Source organism: Neodiprion lecontei, chromosome 4, assembly GCF_021901455.1.
Source record: "Neodiprion lecontei isolate iyNeoLeco1 chromosome 4, iyNeoLeco1.1, whole genome shotgun sequence".
Lineage (NCBI taxonomy): Eukaryota > Metazoa > Arthropoda > Insecta > Hymenoptera > Diprionidae > Neodiprion > Neodiprion lecontei.
Window position 1 is genome coordinate 22317819 of NC_060263.1, and position 23616 is coordinate 22341434.

A 23616-nucleotide genomic window follows, 5' to 3' on the forward strand; every position below is an offset into this window, starting at 1 on the left:
CACAGTGCATTATACAAAAATCAAATATTTAAACCCTTATTAAAAATGTTCCACCAATATATAAATGAAGTATTGAAGTATTTGCTATGCACGTACTAAAACAAGTACGCTATCAACATCTACATAAATTTGTGTGATCGGAAACTTTACTCCACTGCGAGAATAAATTTTTCCATTGACCCCTTTGCACATCTCTATTGGTGGTGACACAAACATCTCTAATGTGATCGAAATTGGAGATGGTGGCCTCCAGTCTCTGATCAATCTGTCATGGAATGAGCAATCAATTGTTGCATAGAAGTCAATCATAGATCACAAATGTTCACGTTAGGTCCAATCAGAAGTCTTGTATTATCTGTTCATTAGTTGTCGATCTTTTTATTTGTTAACACTTTCGTGGGCAAATATCAATTTATCAAATATTCCTATGACAAAAGCTGACATGAATTTAATAATAGTAGAAAACATATGATGTTGGATTTGGTGGGAAGCACATTTTCCACTATTCATAAATAGGGTTAGAAACATCAGTAGTCATTAGCAAACGTTACCATCATTTTTTATTTGGAATGATACCACGATTTTACAGAAGTGAAAAAATGCATAGACTCGTCAAGTATCTGATACTTCAATCAAAGTAAATACTGTGTTGAACGTCCATAGAGTATAACTTCTAGTAGGTACTACAGTGTTAGTAGGTCAGGACATGGAAAGTTTACCTTCAGATATTATCTTGCAGGAAACTTAATCCATGCACAGTTTTTGAAATCATACATGTCCAGAGTCATCTTATCTTTGCTGTTACCTATAATTTTTAAGACATTTGTTATCTGGGATTGCTAAAAGCCTATTTTATAGTTAGCAATATTATTATTCATCTGACTTTATATCAATACAATAATCTACTGGAGATATTTGATTTTTAAAAAGTGTTGAGAATAATTTAAGCCACACAGAAAAACAAAACATGATTAGAAATGTTCACGTGGTAGAGTTATAGAAGTATAATATGGTAATTTCCTTGTAACTAGAACCAGATAAAAAGAAAATTTCAATCTTTTTAGCATACGGTTTATGCCAAGGTAAGATATCATTGTAATGTTATTGCCGAATGCTTATTTTGTACAACGTGTTCAAGTTGATTCTTTGCTTTCCATGAATGACCAGACATTTGTAACCCTTAGGGTTGAATATTGCCCAGAATATATGCATCGCTAGCTTTCCACAGCCAATCAGCGTGAACATTAGTGATTACTGTTTCATTTCTGAGCTGATACATGCCAAATTTTAAAGAATTTTTAATATGCTTTCTAATATAAAACTGGATTTTTACAACTGCAAATGGTGTGAACAAAATGAAACGCCATTTATTATTTTGGAGAATAATTGATATTTGTTTTTCTTTTCTCTTAAGGCATTGAATATGATCAACAGAGAAAGAGAAAAATAATACGCCGCATATATAATTTTTTATTTTATTTTCATTTTGCTCAATTGAAATAAATAAGTTCCTCTTTTTAATCTCCTTCAGAATTAAAATGTTAAAAGAGTTCTTATTTTTTTGGTTTATTCCATAGGAGAAAATCTGGGATGCTTTGGTGGTAGTAAAAAGAAAAAAGATGGTCAACCGGTTCAAAAAGAAGCAATGACCTCCCGCACAACTAATCCTAGAAATGAACCGGTTAAGGGGATGGAACTACTTTGGCAACCTGAAGTAGTTCAGTCATATTTGAGTCTCTTACAAACGTGTTCGAACCCTGAAACTCTTGAAGCAGCAGCAGGAGCTCTGCAAAATCTTGCAGCCTGCTATTGGCAACCGAGTATCGAGATGCGCGCAGCTGTTAGAAAAGAAAAGGGTCTTCCAATTTTGGTAGAGCTCCTTCGAATGGAAGTTGACAGAGTAGTATGCGCGGTCGCGACGGCTCTAAGAAATCTGGCAATAGACCAGCGAAATAAAGAGCTTATAGGAAAATATGCGATGAGAGATCTCATCCAAAAATTGCCATCAGGAAATAATCAACACGATCAAGGTACCAGTGACGATACGATAGCTGCTGTCTTGGCAACACTGAATGAAGTTATAAAGAAAAATGCCGAGTTTTCAAGATCACTACTTGATGCTGGTGGTGTGGAGAGGCTTATGAATATCACTAGACAGAGACAAAAATACACTCCTCGTGTTCTCAAGTTCTCAGGTTAGTACTTGTGTCTAAAGATAAATTCAACGTGTATGACATCTTATCATCAAATACCATGGAATTCTATAGTATCTGAAAAAGTGTTGTTAAAAAAGATTGACATTGCAAATTCGAATATTTTGATTCATCTTCCACTAGTTTTCTCTTTCTGACGAAAATGAATAAATGTAGGAACTTTACGTTTTGGAATCCAAACTTGAATAAAAAAAGACAGGAAATCATGAGATATTATACTAGTTTGACATGTATAGTGAATGTTTAATTAGTACTGAAATATTCATATCTATATTATTATAACTACGACAGACTACAATCATATTCTATTGAAATAGAATTTCTTTTCTTCCCTCTACATCTAAAAGATTATCAGAAGCATAACAGTTACTGAATTATCACATTACATGTCAACTAGTGATGTGATAATAGTGATTACTGAGCCTCATGATTCCTATAACTCTAAAAATGATTTGTTATTATATTTCTTGCATTCGACAAGATTGAATTGTAATAATATTAAATTAACAGCCACTGGAAAAAATTTGGTAATTTTATGTTTTTTACCAGGACAAGTTTTGTTTACCATGTGGCAGCATCAAGAACTGAGAGATGTTTACAAGAAACATGGCTGGAAGGAACAAGACTTTGTCACAAAAACTGTGGCAGCTAGAAACTCTGGACCGAATTCTCCTAATAATGCCAACAGGTATTAGAATCAGTTCAATTTACATTGAGAGCATGACGGTTAACAAAGTACCCCGTAATTCCGTTCTAAAAACATTTTACTACTCGCGTATACTCGTCATTTCATGTCTTGAACATACTTTATTATAATTATAAAATAAGTCATGATTTTATTTGCTACTGATAACATTTTATGTTGTTCTTATTTTATGTTTAGGGACTCTGCTTAATTTTATTCTATAACAACTTACGATATTGTATTGGTATTTATTACAAAAAAAAAAAAAAAAACTGCAGAGTCCCATCCCAGTTTAAAGCCTTCTGATTCTATATAAAATTTTAGCTTTGATTGCAGTACTCTGAATCGACCAATGGCGAGTCAAGGAAGCACACGATACGAAGATCGTACCATGCAAAGGCCTAGTCAAAATTCCAACAACGTAGGACGGCCTACAATGTATCAACAGGTAAGCAAAGTTTCAAAAACAATTTCACAATGCTTTATGTTTCTGACCTGTGGTTCATGTATTATTTATGAAAACTTTGTTTTGTAATTGTCATTTAAACTTAATTTATTTTTCATTCCACACCACTAACCCTTATGGATACATGCAATCCAATCAATTACTATTTAGTAAACAAAAAGTGGACAACTCAAAATGTGAAGCGATGAGTGAGCCAACATTAGGTAGAATCGGTTTTACTGGCTATGTGTACAGGGTCATTTATTAAATAATGGTCACAAGTGCAACCGGCGCAGTAGATTTTACCTGAAGCCCACTTGAGCGGCTCTTTTCTTACTCGAGATTGGGTGGCCGGTATTTAATAAATGACTGTAAATGCATGGGTGGTTTTCCTATCGTGTGACGCACTTTTGAACCTTGTGCCCACGGATTTGTTTGTAAGCGGAGTTTTTTCTATATTCGACATGATTACTTACAACACATTTCAACGGACTGTAGAGTTTTCTCTGGAAATATTGTGAATAATGCAATAGTATTTTTGATGATAGAACGTAAAGGTGGCAATTGGCACTGTTCGGTCGTGTATTGAACACTATTTTTCATTACATCTGTAATGTCAAGTCCTGTTTTATTATGCACCGTGCACCGGAACTTGAAAACTTTTCTGCAACGCTATTCATCGCTAGCGGTGCAGAAAGTTTTTGTCGCACTAAGGTTTAAAAAATTCTTTTATGTGGACGATGCATAAAAGAGAACTTTCATTGTGCGTGTTACAAAAAAAAGTGGACTACTTTCAGTTTCTCACAGATATTTGAGATTGTATGAGCTCAGTTGAGCACCTGCGTGAGTAGTACAAGAAAGACATTCAGTACAAAACCTACTAAATTAAGATCAAGTGATTTTATGAAAGATGACACCTCTTATATTTCATAAATTTCGATGTTACCACATTGACGTGACTTTTATTACTAGTTAACATAACTAATTATTTGTATTTCTGCCGAACAAATTACTGTTTTACAGTGTTATCAGATATTCAATATAATAATTACTCATTTCATATTCGTGATAAACTTTTTACACCGTGGTATTTCTCATTAATCTGTAAACAATATTTTTCTATTTGTTGTTTGTGTATGTATGACGAATGTCATAGCCATGGCTGAATCTTTTTTGTTTTATTTAGCAGAATGAAGAGCTGACCATGTCAGATATGCAGTATCCTAAGCAGAGTGTTGGACATGCCCCACCAGCTGGAGGAGTTTGCGTATTTCCCTCGATACCAGTAAGTCATTAGATGATTGAAACAAATGACCCTCCACAAAAAAAAATAATAATTGAACACACCTTTGTACACGCACACATGATTTACATTCTAAGATATGTCGAATACAGTATAAACAGTTGCTGCGTAAGTGATATCAAATTTATGTTATGCACCTATTTTTTCTTACAATATTATAAAAATTTCGTTTACAAAAACTCTGCACTTTTACCTTCTCTGCTTGATATTGGTTCTAAATTTTGGTTGCCCAATGTAATCTCAAAGCTGTGTGGAGCTTTTTTTCTCTTTTTTTCCAAGAAAATGATCAAAATTATTCTTGCCCTAGTTTTTATTTTTTGTTTCTTTTTCAATATTATGTATTATAAAAGTAAAACTTCATTTTATATTTTAATACTTCTTTAAATAGGCTACTTTATGGAAGATTATATTGGAAAAGTGAGTACATAGAAATTGAATGTCTATTCGAATTTTTTGCATTCTTGAAGAATTACTTGTGTTGTTTTACTCTGTCTCTTCTACTTTACAAATAATTAATCAATTCTTCCCAATTTACAAGTCACAATATATTTGGATCTTAGACCAATTATAAACAGAGTAATTTATTAATTTGTTAATTTATCAAAGCTTTTCGATTAGCAATAAAAAGAAATGAATATTAATTATAATACTAAATATATATATATATACACACACATATATAATGATACTAGGGGCCATTGAACATGTACATTTGCTTTGGAAGATTTTAGACCGCTGTCCCTTTAACGGTTGGCTCGTTTCTTTCAAACTCTAAAATAATACGCTACAAATCCGGGGGGGGGCTACCAAAAGTTATTATTTTTCCATAATGCTATTTTTGACAAATCCTGTGATTGATATTATTTGTGTACTGAAAATACAAAATTTTACTTCAATCGAGAATTTATGATAAAATTCTGAAAATCATTGACACAATATTCATTTTCTTATTCTCCAATCTAAATTTGAAAAAAATAAATAAAAAATTGTCCCAGACCGCGGACGATCTAAAATTTACGAGCAAAAAAACTGATTATCACACTCTTCTGGAACCCCCATCCCTCTCCAAAGCAAACGTATTTGTTAAATGGCCCCCTGGCTAATTCGTGATTACAATTTCCATTAATTGACGATGGAATGTATCAAGTAAAACATTATAAATCATTATTATCAGATTTGTATGCTAGCGTGAATTTATTAATCACTTGGAAAATAACCAAGTCTGGTAGCACGTTGTAGGTTATAGAACGTTGGAATGAATTTGAATTATATAAAAGAAAACTAAGTCAATTAATAATACATTAAACGTAATACCAATTAGCACTTTAGCTCTTCAAAGGCAGACGCATTATTACACGAAGAACACATTTAATAGTCAGATGCATTTTTAAATAGCTTCTGAAGATTTTATTTCAACTACTTTCACCAGGATAGAGTTTAGTTATAATAATACGCTGCTGCCTGTGACCTTCGACTTTTTTTTTCTGTTTTGCCGAGAATCGCTGCTATAACTCATAAGTGGCACAATTTCTCCTGTATCAAATCGAATTGTAGCTGTTCAATAAGTAAATGTATATTTACTCATAACAGTTCACTTTCAACCAACAGCCTATATAATTTATGTTATTGAAATACTTTTATTGTATTTCTTTCTTTGTCTGCAGTTGAAAGCGCTAATATAAACTAACGAAGAAACAATTGTGTTTTTAGCTCATTTTTAAATTATAGATAGGGGTAATATAATAATCAATAATAATCTCAAAGATGAATCACTAAAACAAACGCAGGGTCTAATTAGTATACATGCCATTGTTGAAGAACAAACGACGGCTATTGCTGGACCAAATAGTAATTAGCATTTTACAAAATTCTCCATCACTCTCGTACGTTAGCTCACTCAAAATAAACGTAGAATTTTATACGTGTGTTAATATCATTATCACCAGATGGTGGGTTCAATTTAATTAATGGCTATTATTTTTCGACCACATTACTGAGTTATACACGCACACATACACACACATCGTTTCTACATCTATTTTTTAAACATTCAAAACAAACTAAATATTGTGCCAACTTAACGACTAAATATGCTTACAAGTAATTTTAAACAGTATTAAAGGTCGTGTTTAAAGATGATAAATGAAACTATAGAACACTCCAGCAAAAGTTGTACAAAAAGGCAGAGAAGATCAATTATTTGATTTATTTGTTACGATAATTTCAGTTTTTTATTTTCAATTTTGTCATGAAACGTAAAACTTCATCAGCTACTGTTTAGATTCAATTCATCAGTTCTGGGTCGGTTTGGAGATTTCTAAACTTCGAATAGGAGCTAACAAATTAAAATTTGTTTGAAGATAGTAATGATCTAAATTCTTGAATCCTCTGAACTGTAAATTCAATTTGTGCATGGCAACATTCTTTTTGAGGCACAAAAGTCAAAAACGTGTTAGAACTTAATTTGACGGAGCGTCATAATTTATTGCATAAATTTGGCACTATGTACTTTGAATGCTTGCAAAGAAACTCAAAACTAAGGAATAGAAAACACCAATTATACTTAGAAAACTCCAATTTTTCACATATCAACAGGTAGCGATGATAAATACGATTCGGTAACAATCATTAATTTTCAACAGACACAATAGGGAAGTTGTATGATTGAAATACTTTGTTTTCTCTATGAATTTAGTTCATAGTGTAAATGATAAATAAATCATACATGTGTCACTTCAAACTTTTTTTTTGTGTTTGGATAACAATTATCAGAATCACCTAAAGTCAATACATTCACAGGTACATGTGTCTCAAAATAGAGTGTTTTTAACGGATCAAGGTACAGTACGCTGAAGTGCTGAGCGTAAGCTTCCTTAGAAATCGCGAAGCACTCAAATAAATGCTCGTAACATTGCGTTCATCCCCACCATTTCGCTTTAAGAGTGTAAAACAAATCCACGCATAATACATATGATGAGAAAGCAATCAAACTGAGAAGTAAAAGTGCACAACGATACATAATATCTCTAGTGCTTGGTCGAAACTTTGTAGTTACATTGTTCATTACTTTTTTGTATAAAAGTGATGTCTATCTGGTAATATCAGATTCAAAACTCCTGTGGCCTAAAGTACAAACATTATGGGGATCTTTTCTGCTCGTTCATACTAGTGTGAATAGATTTTAATATTCGCGAAACCCTTAATTCGATTAATAATAACACTTGAAACAATACCGGTGTTCTTACAATTTTACCCCTCTGATCTGAGAGGTCAGCAATTGCTTTTTTAACAATATAGCAAGATTTGAATCTGAAGGGAAACACAGGGGCCTGCTTAGCTCGATGGTTCCTAAGAATACGCCTTGTATGTGATCCGACACTATTTATTGAATCTATGAAACATCGCCTCTTATTACTGAACGAAAGATAGTAATAAAGAAAAAGCGATTGTTATGAAAATTCAGATTAATCGTTGCTCAGATTTCTTATCTTATTTTCTAATTATTCAGAAACTTTTCCATCGGTTGACGACGAATCTTCTTAACGGACCAACTTTCAGTAGAGAAAATTACAGAGTAACATTTTCATGACTACATTTTATAAGATATGAAATTTCTACTATTCACAAGACTATGTATTTCAGAAATTTCCCTAAGACGTTGAAATTTTCTAAAGGTACCCCCTCTCATAGTGTCTGCCCAGGCCTGTGATACTATAAATCGTATATAAATAAAGTACCCATAATGTTTTGTTTATACTGCCTGTTCTTCAACTAGGCCTACTATTATAAGTACAGGATTAAAAAAAATTTTAATCATCGTATCCAACTATTTATTCTAAGGCAAATGGTTGCTAGATTACGGCTCATTTACTGATGCGATGTGATTTATACTCTAACATTTTCACAACATCTAGTAAACATCATACTCAACTATTTTTCATTTTTGATTGCTATTCCAAGCAGTCTGATGTTGCTATTACATTCCTAAATTGCTGATAAGGTATTTCTCTCTCTCATTTGATTCATCCTACTGATAGTTAGTAATCGAATCAACCAATAGAATTTACAATTAGCCATTTCACCCTAACTGCACCTATACCGATAGGTGCATAATATCACGGAGCAACGTATGATGGACAAAAATTCTATCAGCAATAACAATCATCACGTGTAACAGAATCAGGTCTACTATGATTTGTCGATGTCTTTGCTTATTTGAACATGCAGTCCGGTCAATCAATATTCATGTATAATTGTTTATATTTTTCCAAAGGCGATATTGCTGTTTAACAAAATCGCGCGATATCCCTTGTAAAAGTATTGTTCTGTATATTTTTATGAATCAGTTATTCGAATTATGATTGAGGTGATCATCTGAAAAGGTTTTTGAATGAAAGCTTATTAGTAAAAGAAATAGTTAGTAGCGCAGGCATAGTTCACAATATCAGAAGCAAGTAGTTAATCATAAATTACATACGTATGTTTAAAGATATTTATGAAGGTAATATTTATAAATATAACATTGGAAAAAAAGAACTAAGCTAATAACAAGATCCGTTTGTTCTTTTATATTTAAATTGAAATATTTTGTTCGTTTAGAGGTATTTCCTCTCATTAATATATTTTATTTTACTATTTAACAAATTTTATTCTCACTTTTGAAAATATACTTCTCATTTCTCACTATATTTTGGAAAAGGTTTTTTAATACACTAACTATAGTGAAGGATGTTCGTACATATAATTGAATATAGTTACAAATATATGTATATCGAATATTTATATATATATTGACCTAATAAAAATAAGTACTTGTGAAAGTAAATTTTTATCTCTTGGAGTTCAGAGTTGTGACAACTTAAAATAATGACTTTGGAGTATTTTTAGGAGCTGTGGGAGGTGTGATACCAAGGTATATCTTTTTAAGTTATTTTCTGTTTCAATAATTTTCTTCTTTTCAGAGTAATGGCAGTAATGCATAATTGATTTGTTGCCGAACTCCAAGCTGAACATAAGAATTTCTAATGCCCTTAAGACACATGCCAACAATCTTTACAATATTTTACTGCCTACGTTTGCTTAAACAAACACTTGTTTTTTATTTACCATCACATTTTCCCACAATATTTGGGTAATAATTACACATATGAATATCATACACCAAACAGAAATTATATACAGGACAGGTTTCTTGGATATGAAGGTCATTAAACGTATCAAAGGTTTTGCTTACGTTTAATAACCTTCATATTCAAGAAACCTATCCTGCATCATATTGATGTCAAGAAGTCATTTCTACAAGAAATTATATATGCGGTTATAAAGTATAACAGTCGATGTTTTCCAAATTCGGATCATAGGAAATAATTATATGAAAAATATTCGGTGGAAGAACAAAAGTTGTTTTAATAGTGCGTGAAACGCGAATCATTTTGTCATTAAAATTTCGGAAGGCTATATTAGAGTTGATTTGAAGAAGTATGCGCACAATTATACAATGCTTAGAGATCAGTTTGCAATTCTCTAGACAATTGAATTTTAAAAAGCAGTCTTCAATAATACGTAAAAAAAATTGTGTATACAGAATATTCTGTAATACCTTGTTTCAAAAATACTTGAACACTTCATGTATTTTCAAATATAACACCACTGAGAAAGTAAAATGCGATCAAATGGAGATTATCAAACATCCATTTAATTTCGTCGTTGAAATATTATGGCAAGATATTTTGTCAGTTCCTTGTCTTGTTTATCAACGATATAAATTGACAAATTGCTTTAACAAACAATATGTGGAGAATGTTTGTCATTGTTCATTTCATTACTATAAACAAATTTCATACTGTATCACTCAAGTCTTCCATTATACTATATCAAAATATTCCAACATTATCAATCAATATCTCCAATCTTACTTAATGAGCAATCCTAATTTTTCGTACATACTGTAAGATACATCTCAGCCAATGATCGTCTATAATATGAAACTAAAATCTTTAATCTTGCATGACGAAACCAACATCTTTTAAAGGGAGAAAATTCGTAGAAGAACAATTGTGTTGATTTACATTTTAGAATTGGCTGTATTATTAGAATTGTTTCAATAGTGCACTTATTCAAGAACTCGAGCTTTAATTACGGCAACACATACCTGTGAAATAAACTCTATTTTTGAATTGACATCTTTTGCCATACCACCAATTTATCTGAAATTTATTATGTAAATGGAAATTGCATACACATATTAATATGTCGCAGTTTTCACCACGCTGTTCCAATCTGCTGGATTCAAAACCATGTTACATATATTTTAAAACAATAACTGAAGCGAAAATTGTGAAGAAAATACTATAGTAATATTTCTTCCAGCCCGATTTTATAGTTATATGTGCTTTGAGTTCTCACTATTTTAGATGTTTAAGGAGTACAAATGTAATACACTGATAAATGCGTAGAATTGAAAGTTGTCTATTGATTTTGGAACTGAAAGTACGAACTACCCAAAAAAATCTCGAACTCTTGACGGTTTTAAATTTGCCATTTTATAAAATATTTATTGAAAAAGTATAAACGGTACAAAGCTTCGTTCAAAATATCTAAAAAGCGTTCCGAAATCGACAGTGTGTACAGTGGAATGCATTTGACCAATTGAGATTCAATTGAGGCATGAGCATTCTAAACCAAATGATTTGCTTTTGTGAAGTGCAGTGTTTCAACCTTTTAGCTTACTTTGTGACTTTGATGTGTATTTATTTCGTATAAAGAAAAGCATAACGCAGAGTGGTAGAGCTGTGACCGATTCTGATTTTATGAATTTCGGAATTGGAAAAGACAATCCCTTTGATCCGATTTGAAGACGATCGACAGTAAAATACTTTTTCGACCGCATTAGGAACGTTGTTGAAACCAGCAAAAAGTCTAGTATGGTTGATAAAAACATGTTAGCGAAAGAAAAGACGAGAAAATATAAACTCGGGTGGCAATTGCACGGTACTAATGTAGGCTTGTGTGTGTGTTGCAGCAGCCAAAACCCGGTGAGCCGCTCTATGCGCAAGTTAACTTGGAGAAGAAAAAGAAACGGCAGTATGAGATGGGGGCGGGTCAGGTTCAGGGTGGTCAAGGGGTTCAGGGTGGGACGGTTGCGGGGGGAACCGGAAATCCGCAGTGGGTGAGGGATGGTGTCGGTATTCAAGAACAAGTGGTACCTACAACGGCGAGCATTCCTCCTAGTACAACGGTGGCAACAGCCGGGGACTCTTGGGTATAATAAAGTAATGAAACACTTTCAAAATAAATAGGCTTATAAAGAGCGAGTGAAGTGGCGGGTGGTGAACGGCTGAAGTAATGTAAGAATAGTCTTTCCAAGTCTGTTTAAATGATAAAAATAATAACTAATTATTAACATGATAGAAATTTTATTCAACCGAGGACGAGGACGAGGACGATGATCCACCTCGTATTATTTGCTGGTTTCATCAAGTTCCATCGTTGAAAATAAAATTCAATATCACTCAACTGAAATAAAATCGAACAATGCAATGATTGTGGGCGTTTGTAAAATTGAATCAATTCAACTTAAGTCTCAAACGGCTACACCAATTAATGTTAAGCAAGCGGGCGATAAAAACCTTAGAGGTGAGTGATAGTCTTATAATATTCGATCTATTGATAATATAGCATTTACATAAATCATTTAGGAATTAACGATAAGAATCTATGATTCATCCCGTTGCATCCATGGCTATAGCTGCAATTAATGGCTCTAACTTTATGCACAATTCTAAATTTATACACACACACACACACACACATACACACACGCGCGCGCACACACATATACATACATATTATATTATTAAGTATAACGTCGACAACCTGTACTGATTATTGTATTTTCAAAATAAGAAAACGTATATAAATATGTGGCGATGAACTCGTATAAATCATCTGCCCAGATGCATACATAATAATTGATATTTATAAATTATGTTAATGTTATCACATGTAAACTTTTAATGCCGTGGACGATCCACGGGGGAGGTTTACTTAGAACATGTAACGAACTGCACTGTGTTGCAAGTATATTGCAATGTATTAAAAGTGTTAAAATAAATTAACTTTGTAAAAAAATTATCCCAAGCGCATTGAGGGGGCAGTCACGTGACTCTACAGATCTGAGCGTCTGGCTTTAAACTAATGGTAAGCCACGACCACACAGCATTGGGAAAAGGCCCCTTATTCCTGACTTCAATGAAGTTATTAGACAGAGTTGATGAAGACTTACTGGCTCACTACCGAGTCATCAGGTAAATAAGGCATAAAATATATTTTTGCTTTGTGTTCTGTGTTGTTACCACGGATAACTGGGCACAAATGAATATAAACAAAAAGGTGTAGAAAATATCTATTATCAAGTTTTCCTTGCCTCATTTCTTGAGAATAGTGCTGAAAATTGCACAACTACATGGTGAAGCTACGGCAAGTGTTACATCTAGATATTTGTTGAACAAAGAAACGCAATTTTCCGTCTATGCTGTTAAATTCATGTGCAAAGTGAAAATGATGAAGGAGTAACTATCTACCAATACTCGCAGTAGTGTGTCTAGTCCGTAACTATGCTTCCATTGTCAACTGTTTTTTACACAATTGAAGGAACAATATAATGCTGATACTTTCAAAATGTTCACTTCAAAACTGTATTTCAGTATTTTATACTAAGCAGATAATTATTGACAAGTAAGAGAAAAAAAACACCACAGGTTGGTCATACACCTGAAAAATCTAGAAGAGTTGGGAAATTTTTAAAAGATTGTAGAAATTCTGTAAAAGTTTCACATTGTACCAGCTTACATAGAATAACTTTTATACTAATGAGACTATAGTGTCCGGCGGTCACAGGATTCGAAAAAGTCTTGGAAATTTCTAAAATGTTTCATAATAATTTCAAACTTCAAATTGTTTAGCTTGTGGTGATTGTCTGATCGATTGTATTTCTGTGTATCTGAATATACAAAATTCCCTTCGAAAAGCCTTATTCCTACATCATTAGTCACTTGAAAGCAATATCATATTTCTCTGTAATGTTACTGGATATTTTCTTTTTACATTCAGATTATATAGAATGAAGAAACATGGAAGATTGTTGGAAAAATGGAGTCATAAATTTAATGACACCCGATTCTCTTGAATCCAATATCCTATATTCCAGTAAATGGAAATAAATCAATAAGAAGTGTAAATCGTTTTGATCCCTTCTAAACCTGTTCTTGTACGGTTATTTTGTTATCGTATATGGGTGTATATTGATAAGTTTGAACTGAATGGAAACATTTTCAGTTGAAAAAATGTTATAATGAATCAATTTTTGATTGTGAATGTCTGAAAGGAATTAGAATAATTTCAAGTGAGTTAATAAATTGTTTTCATTCTGTTTATCATCAATAACAAATTCGTGGTTTAAATATGCTAATGGTCTATTTTATTGTACATGAAGAAGTCAACAGCCGATTAAGGCTTAAGTAATGTATTTACGTTTTAGTCACTACTGGCGGTATTCCATACATTGTGTATATGCGCAATATCTACAACCAGTAGCTCTTCCTCTTAGCAGAAGTGGTCTATTCTACGAGTAGCAAAAGACTCCCTAATCTGTAGAAAATTCATGTGACTCACCTTGTAAAGTAATAGAACTGTACACCAGCAATGTTAAAAAATTATAAAAATAAGCAACTTGTAATAATTAAAATATGAATAGACGTTACAAAGACGGTCTACAAATCTACCTGAGTTAGTATTAATAATTTTACCTAGACCCGTGTCCTTTTTTAATCGAATCACATGTACAGGCTATTTTGGTTAGTACAAAATTGAAGTGTGCTGCTGAACTGCTAAATTTATATACGTATTAATAATTAACGTACATTTATTTTTCTTACGTATTTCTTTGTTCAAGAACTAAAATGCCTACATTACATCTAGGTAGAGAGGAAAGATTTACACCTAATGAATTACCAAAAACGATCGCAATATACAGGGTGTCTCATTTTAATCAACTCTTTCGGACCTGCACAAAAACTTGATGGTATAAAATATTTTGTTTTTAACTGATGAACTGCTCGAACGAGTACATGATACCTTCGTCTTGAATAATTTATTTAGCGCCGAAAAGTTGGACGAAACTCGATTAAATCCCGAACATATTATAGGGCGTTTGAATATTTCTGTATTCATGTCCTATGCATGAGTCTTCGTTCTTTCGTGGCAGCCGAACAAAGAAACAACCGACTAAAATCGAATAAATTGCATGGAAAAAAGTTCTCAGTTTAGAATTCTCTCCTAGTAAGGAGATTATCTGACCTTTGGATCACGGATCCTGTCGAAACTTCTAGAGGTGTTTCCTTGCCCTAAAATATAGAGCTTCTAACGTGCAGTTTCATTCGTTGTAATAAAATTCAGTGTATTAGCAGTTTAACGAGTGGAATGCCCAAATAATCGAAATCTGTTGTGTATTTTATGTCTGAAATATTAATTTTCATTGTCCTCTCTTGAAGTTTTGACGACAGGTTCTCATAGTTTCAAGTGTAAACGGATACATTATTATTTCAGAGCCATAGTAAATTATAAGCTGCGAATTCTTGAGAACCTGATGTATTAGAATTGTTCGGGGGTAGAAGAGTGGCCTAATTCTATTGATACATTACTACAAAATTTTGAACAACCTGATGAATTGTAAATCGATGCGAAGGAAGACCAAACGGACGTAACTACGCATCAACGGCTCTATAATTCGGGCCTAAGAAATTTCCATAAGTTTCCGCAGAATCTGTGATCCGAGATCTGATACTCTCCGTTTAAGTGTATCGATCGGACGTGAAAAAAATTCTGAAAGAAATTAGACATGCCAACTTTTAGTTTTATGAAAATCACGTTGACAGGTGTGAAATGATAAGAGGATAGTAGAAAATCGGTAAGTTTATTTACGAATAGCTTAACTTTCTACTTCATACGGATACATAATATCGATCAATTAGACAGACCTAAGACAATGTCTATTTATTGATCAGCCCAAATAGGGTGTTCCGGAACTGCGTGTGAGTGAAAAACTTGGTAAAGTACATAAGAAATTGTAGGCATGATTATTTTATCATGTAACGTTAGCATATTAAAACAGTTCACTCCTTGCAGATCATTTTAGGAATAAATCTGGCTGTATAATTCAAGTAATTGAGCTCAAAAGTAAAATGGTGTGAAATTAATATCTGTTTTCTGTGATTGTTTTAATATTTCGCAAAGAAAATTGAACGGAAAATGTGTACAAAATATCAGTATTATAGAATCATTTCAACCGTTTCAACGAATTTAGGAAGCTCGTTTAGAAATGATGTAGTTTTAAATATAGTATTCTATGTGTATAAGAGGTCTTGCTTCAATTGCGGCACGATAATTTCAAAGTGTGCTTACTTGCAGAACACTTTTCTAAATATCACAAATTTTTATTTGTATAAACTTTCCATTACGGTAAGCAGTTGATGGCGATTTTTTGAAGATTCTGACAGTGTTGTGTTCGACTTATGGTTCCAATTTCATTTTGTAAACTAAACTTTTTTCACCGACTGAGAAGTTTTAATCCGTAGTAACTACACCAGTGCAAATTCGCATTACGTAAAATTTCTTGTTCGTGGCTCTTTTTAACGGCTTTCCATAAAGATCTTTCCCCATCACGACAAATATGTTATCACCCTGGGCTGGACAGACACCTGCGCAATGTCTTGGTGTCATTCGTTTTAAAATCGGACTCAAACAGCGTGAAAAGTGCGACGAAGTACAAATCAGCACTAATGTGGGAGCAGCGTTTGAAAAGTAGGCGCGCGATGAAAACAAAAATATTGTATATTTTTACGGAAAAAATGTTGAATGTAAGTATTTGAACATAATTTTTAGTTTCTAGTACGAAAATATGCAAATTTTTATAATTTCTACTTTGTTAGTCGAAATCAGGTCGCATTTCCGACGGCCACAGATGCGGACTTTGCATCGAGTGCGCTGATGATGTAAATTAAGGTATACCTACAAGCGAACAGAAACATTTCAATTTTTGTAATATTTTCTACAAAAAGAAAAAAATAAAGAAACATGTTTTGTCATCACAAATAAACCATGTACTGATTTCTTTACCTTTTAAAAAATATAGGGTAGCTATGTTCAAACACACTTAAAAATCTTCGATGGTCTGTAATGTTTATAAAATATTATTTTCGTCAAGTACATTTCAGCCAAAAAATGATTTTTGAACCAGTTCGATTAGATTTCGACGCATTTTCACTATAACAATATTATTTTTTTGTATTTGAGATTTCGTATTGGATTTTTGGGGAATTTTTATTCCAAGAAATATTGATTATTGAATACTTTTGGATTATCTGTACGAGTTGTAGTACTCTGAAAATGCAAAATCCTAAATCATACTAGTGGTTGGTGTGTATCCTCAATGGAGGTGTGGTTACTACGGGTTAAGGTTACAATAAACTCCCTACAAATTCTTCGGACTTGTGGAAGATAAGTGGAAAATAGTTCCAATAGTCTCAAGTGTTACAGAGAGTAATGGTAGGAGACAAGTTATGCTTCTACAGGTTTCCAAACGCCAGTGGGAATTTTAGAGAGAATAAAATTCGAGTGGAATTTATCAGGCGTTAATTGTGATAATGAACATTGAGTGTGACAAGTTCGAAAACCTCCTTTACAACTACATATTAATAAAGTAATTATTGTTATAGGGACTTGATTAACGTGAGGTTCAGTCGCATATTACATAAACATATTCTTAGTTGTTTTGAATCATTTATACATGTATAAATATATATTTTCAAGTCCAGAATAGGGAGACCGGATCTTGAGTAATTATATTTAGACCGATCCATGAACCTCCGGCTAGCTTTCTGAGCTCAAAATTTGAATTTTTCTGTAATTTGAATATCTTCTAGTATATTGTATAAAAATCCTTCAATTTTTTGGTATATTGGCCTACCATTGATGGGAAATACGTTCATCAAATTTACCAGTTTTAAATTGAAGCTTTGTTCCCGAGTTTTAGCACTTCCTTTCATTGCAAAAGATATGACGTAATGTATTTTGTGTATCGAAAAGTTTGGTCTTTACGAATCTGAAATCTATTTTTAGATAATTCACAAGAAATACGAAATAAGCGTTTTTTCACATATTGTGTCATGCATATGCAAAGGTCAGAAAAATAAATTATTCTAATTTGTTTGTTCCAGAAAGTAGACATATTTAAGAACATCCTAAAACTTTTGAATAACTTGAACTTTTAGGATGAAAATAGGAAGAGATCTTGAATTTACGGAATTCACATTGTTTTTCATCAACAATTTTTGTTTTAATTTTTTCGTGTGAGAAAGTAAACACTTTGGAGTATATCGGTATACAATTACCAACATCTCAAATAAATCTAAATTTTTGGCCCTTTCGGAGGATCCACCTTAAAATAAATCTTGGATACGAAAAAATCTGCTTTTTTCACCCAAAAATGAGTTCATTATATTTCAGACGACAGGAAGGGCTAAAAATTCGAAGACAACGGTCTAGTTCGAAAAAATAGATAAAATTGACCAGCGTGTCTTTCGTAAACGCTGAGGCTTGGAGACCTAAGATCCGAAAATTTTCATATCTCAGTGTACACTCATGGTGGTCACTTTTTTAGGAAAAAAAAATTCTCACACTTTTCCCTGACCAAAGTTGTTATTGTCTTCATTAGTGCTTCGAATCACCAATTGAAATACCTTCAATTCTTCATTTCAATGTAAGTTGATTAGGAAATAGTATGCTTCACTTCTGTCGTGTCTGGTTGCCCCAAATTTTTTTTTTTTTTTTTTTTCAATAATACCATGAGAATTTTTTAATTTTCTTTCCAGCCATTTATCAGATGTTTGGTCATCTCTTTTTCTCTGGCCAAGATTGAAATTCCCTCACATTTCCCGGTTACCGATGACTATGGATGACCACATACAACGTAACCAAATGTCGGCTAAATCGAAATCTTTACCCTAGAAAGCTGGTTGAAGATTCATGGATTGGCTCATTTACGTGTAATTGCATGTATTTGTGTCATAAAGCGATCTTGCCCTTCTCTAGTGCAATACTTACGTGAGATAAAAATAATGAGAATTAACATTTTCACAGATTACAAAAATATACGAAAACCTGAGATCAGACAGACTGTATTAATAAAAGATTGCTCGCAAACTTAAACAATCGCGGATAAACTTTGGTAGTTTGAAAAATACCGAATAGTACTATACTATCTGTTACTGCATCTACAAACCATGATAATAATCGGGATGAGAAACATTGTAAAATTAAATTTATTATCAAGTGAAGTAGCAATTGGTATATTTTAATATCTTATATAAACATTCTTTGTATCCTCTCCCCCTATTTCAGAAAAGGCAAGATACTTCTACATGCTTTGTTTCAGATACAAACTTTCCCGGCTTAGTAATTGAATAATTTTATTCTCTAATGCCATGTTGAAGGTAGAGAAAATGAGCATGGCCAACCTCGCAATTGGGTATGGCTTAGTTGTCGGAAGGTAAAGTATGGAAGGTACGTTGAAGTATGGTGAAGAATAAATGAAGCAGAAGTTAGCAGAAGAAAATAAGCCCGCGCTTTTCAGACTTTTCGTACTTTACAGGTGACGTTCAGAAAAAGTTACAGTCGAATTAAGGCCCAACAGAAGATTGGCGCCTGACAGTAAAGAACCCGATCTCGATTCTTTAAACAAATAATTGTTACCTAATTAAGGTCATTTTCATGAGAATAATGAGAACCATGACATTTCACGGTTTGCTCACCTTTCAAAAACCTATTTCAACGGAATTGAACACCGCTGTACGACCCGAAATCTCCCTAAACTATGCCTAAGTTGTATATTTTATAAACTACATAAATGACTCAAGGGGAATATATCTGCAACAACTAAGCCATATTTTATTTCAAGATTTGACAAAAATTATCCATCGCCTATGAAAAAGGTATATATCTGTAATAATTAAGGTGCGTTGAGTCAAGTCTGCAATAACAATGTTTTATTATCGTAATCAGTTAGTCCCTTAAACTGTAATCATGTAAGAATTAATTTCTAATATTGCTTACAAAACACTCTTTGATCAGATGACAACAGAACTTTTGATGCGCCAAATAATCACTCAGATAACCAGTGTCTGATTTTATAAACTTGTGAAGCTCACTTATTTATTGACCTAGTATTGTTTTTTCAAGTGAAACTTGGCTTATCAGAAGGATCTGTGTACAACTCGCAATGGCGTTTCATCTAATCAACTGAAGATGAAAATTACTTAAATTTAAAGAGTGGTTGATCCAAGCTGTTTTGTCACTAGCTTAGGCAGCAACATTCAATATTATACCTCAACACACCACTAAACTGTATTATTGGAAGGGTATTGATCAACATATTTCTTTTGGACATCTCAGATCTAAATAAATACCCCCTTTTATTTACAGGATAAATTACCAAGGGTAATACGTATATATATATATTATAAGGTTGCAGTCCATGTGCACGATTTTTTGCAGACTTTCTACTAATGAAAATCTTTGTAGATTGACAAGTACTGAATGTTATACGCGAAACTGTAAAAATTTGGATGTTAAAGGTATTACGATTTATCACAAATGCTCATGTTTTTGGGATTGTTACTACACATTGTTTATCGACAGGAAATTGTGATGAGGAGTTACGCATGTGCACCGAATGCAAACATTTGTTGCTTTTGATAATTAAATATGCTGAATATACCCTGGAACAATTAAAGATTGAGTTTGTAAGAACCTCTTTTGCTAATCTTTGACTCGAGAATGATACTTTATAGTACGCAATTCTAAGGCACCCTGAATAATAAATGAAAATTTTAAGGGTAGATGTGAAATTGTATACAATTGGTTCCATAGCTCACATAAAGGTACGTTCCCACAGAATTAAAATCAAACACAAGTATAGCAGATTTAGATAAGCCAACTCAACTGGATTAAGGAACGCCCCTGTGGCCCTGATAAAAATAATATTTACCTAAACAGTAAAGAATGTAAAATTGAATTTTAATTGATTTGTTGTAAGCATTACAGCACGGGTATCGCACAGTAATACGAACCGGGTATCGGTTATGAATTTTAATTTATCATTGTCTAGCATTGTGCTCAGTTTCAAGGAGGCATTCACGAACAAGAATCCGTGCATGTTGAATACCCATTTTAAGCCGTTCTGCGGCACTGCGGCTCCCAGCATACGATAGGCGGATGTCTCGTCCAAGTTCTTCTATTATCACCAAGAGCTGGGCATACTTCCCTTGCCCAGGCACCGACGGAAAGTTTATAGTGCTCGAAGGGCTGGCTTGAGCGGTTTGAACAGTTTGAACACTCTGCAGGTTGCGTGGGTTAGGTACATTAATTACAGGCTCCGGAATACGAGGAATATCGTGGATCTTAGGTGGAATAGGGTCATTCAATTTTGTAATTGTTATTTCGTTGAGCTTGGCAAGTTCAGTGAGCTTGGCCATTTCTGCCATTTTAGAGTACTCGGGCATTTTTGTAATGTCATTCTGAACATTAGCTAACTTCATCATCTCATTCATTTTTGTCTTCTCATTCATTTTGGCAATTTCCTTGGCAACTTCATTAATCTGAGCTATTTCTGTTAGTTTGGCGATGTCATTGTTGTACTTCGCCATCTCAGTCATTTTGACCATTTCGTTCAGCTTTGCTATCTCATTCATCCGTTGAACCTCGTTGATTTTAGCCATCTGAGATATTTTCATCAATTCATTCATCTTAGCAATCTCATTCATTTTCGACATATCGTTATACTTTGCCATCTCTGACAGCTTCACCATTTCGCTCATTTTAGCTATTTCCTGCATTTTCATGTATTCCGCTGTCTTGGCGTACTCTGCCATCTTCTCCATCTCGTACCGCTTTCCCATGTCGGCTGAGATCTTATGTAATTCTGTCATTTTGCTAAATTCAGCAAGCTGAGCCATTTGAACTATATGCTCCGGCACTTTACCCCTTTCCATCATCTGCTTCAATTCTGCCGAAATTTTATTCATATTCATCTCTGACATCTGAGCAATGGTCGCTGCGTCTGGGATTTTTGAAAGCTCTGCAATTTTCGATATTTCTCTGGCTAAGTTTTCGTCAAGACATCTCTTCTTCTTCGCACGGTGCCTGGCCATTCTCTGTGCTTCTTGCATCCTTCTAAGAGCGGCCTGCTCTTCTGTCTCTTTGGCCCTGGCATTCTTCATCCTATCAGCTGTTGAGTATAACCTTAGTGCTCGATCCTCGATTGCTTCTGACATTAATTTCTTTCTTCGATAAGCACGCAATATCCTTTTACCTTCGCGAGGTAAAATTTTTGCTTACCAGTGAGTACAACACAGGGTACATCATGCCGCAACGATTCGCCGAAGAGTGTTTCATTTTTTCATTTCAAATAACAACATTTCTTTGCGTAATGTAATGTGCGCATGCGCACGAACTCGACAACAATTTAGTACTGGTATGATGTCTTTACGTGTATCAAGTTTTCACCTCAATCACAACAATGGCTGACAAAATTCGGCCGATTTCTTGAACTTTGAAAATTTAGCCTCACCGCAACATCGGGTGCCTTGCTGAAGTCAGGTACTATCGGTGAACCGGATCGGATCTTAGGTACGGAAAATATCTTCGTAATATGAACTGATCACTGAATAACACACGCTCAGTATCGCGACTTCGCGAACAACATGTAATATCCTGATACAGCCTCCACACTTTTAGAGAGGACAACTAAGTTCACTGATAGCATGCGTGCATGAATGGCTTCCTACAGCTATGGCTACGTGCGATGTGGCTGCGTTCATTTTAAGCATCGATTATACCCACTAGAGCCCTTGGGGGCGTTCCAAAATTAGCTACTAGCCATACGTTAGATCAACCAATTGCACAGACCGGTTCATGAGGAATATCCCAGATTATTTTCATTTGGCATGTTTCTCTATGATGTTTCCACGGTTTCCAACGAAGCCGCGAGGCTTCGAATCACAGTACTTTTACACGGCGGCTGTTATTTCGGTTTTACTAAGGCGTCCCATGTAACGATTTAAATTCTTACACTTTGGTTGACACAACTATCTGCCCATTACGAAATCAACTATTCCCGGGCGTATTCGCGGACACGGCGAAACAGAAAAGATTTTTGTTTTGACGAACGTGAACTTTCATTACAATATATGTATATACGCCAACAACCGAAACAAAATTCAAGAAGTTTGTAAATAAAAATCTTTTCAACAGCTGCTATATTGAGTCCCTCTCTGATGGCCAAAAAGGCTATAATAATCTTCTGTCGTTTTGGTCACTGACCCAAAGTGTTAAAAAGGAATGTCACATTACTAAAAACATACATGAGTTATAAGATTTTATTCACTGCAAACTTAGAAATTAATTAATATTTAGTAGTTCTACCATTTTCATTTCTAAAAATAGGATATCGAAAAGTCAGACTTAAACTTCAATACATTTCAAATGCTGCATAATTGGAAATTTGCGTAACATCACAGTGCTTCTTAATGGTTTAATGATTATAAATTCAATCCACGCTCAGAGGTTTTGTATCAAATTAGGAACAGAGACTATGGTATATACTTTTCTAAATTGATAGTCTTGACCTATTATAATTTAGAATTCACTTCAGTCTCTAATAGGCAATCTCTGACTAGTAATTTGGCACGTACGATGCCCACCTTGAGTCGTTCAACAGAAGTGCGGCTTCCAGCATAAGTCAGTCGAATGTCCTTTCCAAGTTCTTCGATAACACTCAGAAGTTGGGAGTACTTGCTTTCGTCAGGAACTAAAGGTAAATGTATTGTCGGACTTTGTTCAAGCCTTTTTGCAGACA

General features: G+C 33.7%; 2 protein-coding genes across 15 annotated transcripts in view; one reads left to right on the forward strand and one right to left on the reverse strand.

Annotated features, from left to right (window-relative positions):
* The window catches only part of LOC107224836 (catenin delta-2), a 29151-nt gene extending 14724 nt beyond the window's left edge, over nucleotides 1-14427 (forward strand). For 8 of the 14 annotated variants that reach the window (XM_015665046.2, XM_046737741.1, XM_046737750.1 and 5 more), the window contains 5 exons: nucleotides 1578-2195; nucleotides 2763-2901; nucleotides 3223-3346; nucleotides 4530-4628; nucleotides 11668-14427. In XM_015665046.2, the coding sequence (XP_015520532.2) occupies nucleotides 1578-2195; nucleotides 2763-2901; nucleotides 3223-3346; nucleotides 4530-4628; nucleotides 11668-11913 (1226 nt within the window). In that variant the 3' untranslated portion in view covers nucleotides 11914-14427. The remainder of the gene's footprint in view (nucleotides 1-1577; nucleotides 2196-2762; nucleotides 2902-3222; nucleotides 3347-4529; nucleotides 4629-11667) is intronic. The other 6 variants (XM_046737743.1, XM_046737746.1, XM_046737745.1 and 3 more) reach the window with 6 other exon arrangements.
* A 1175-nt stretch (nucleotides 14428-15602) lies between these two features.
* Nucleotides 15603-22569, reverse strand: LOC107224834. The gene has a single exon (XM_046737753.1). It carries the CDS (start codon nucleotides 22031-22033, stop codon nucleotides 20858-20860), a length of 1176 nt encoding a protein of 391 aa, XP_046593709.1. The 5' UTR covers nucleotides 22034-22569; the 3' UTR covers nucleotides 15603-20857.
* Nucleotides 22570-23616: the final 1047 nt, after the last annotated feature.

What these genes read in the sequence shown, in the direction of transcription:
- LOC107224834 (XM_046737753.1), bottom strand. Translation starts at nt 22,033, where the DNA reads ATGTCAGAAGCAATCGAGGATCGAGCACTAAGGTTATACTCAACAGCT.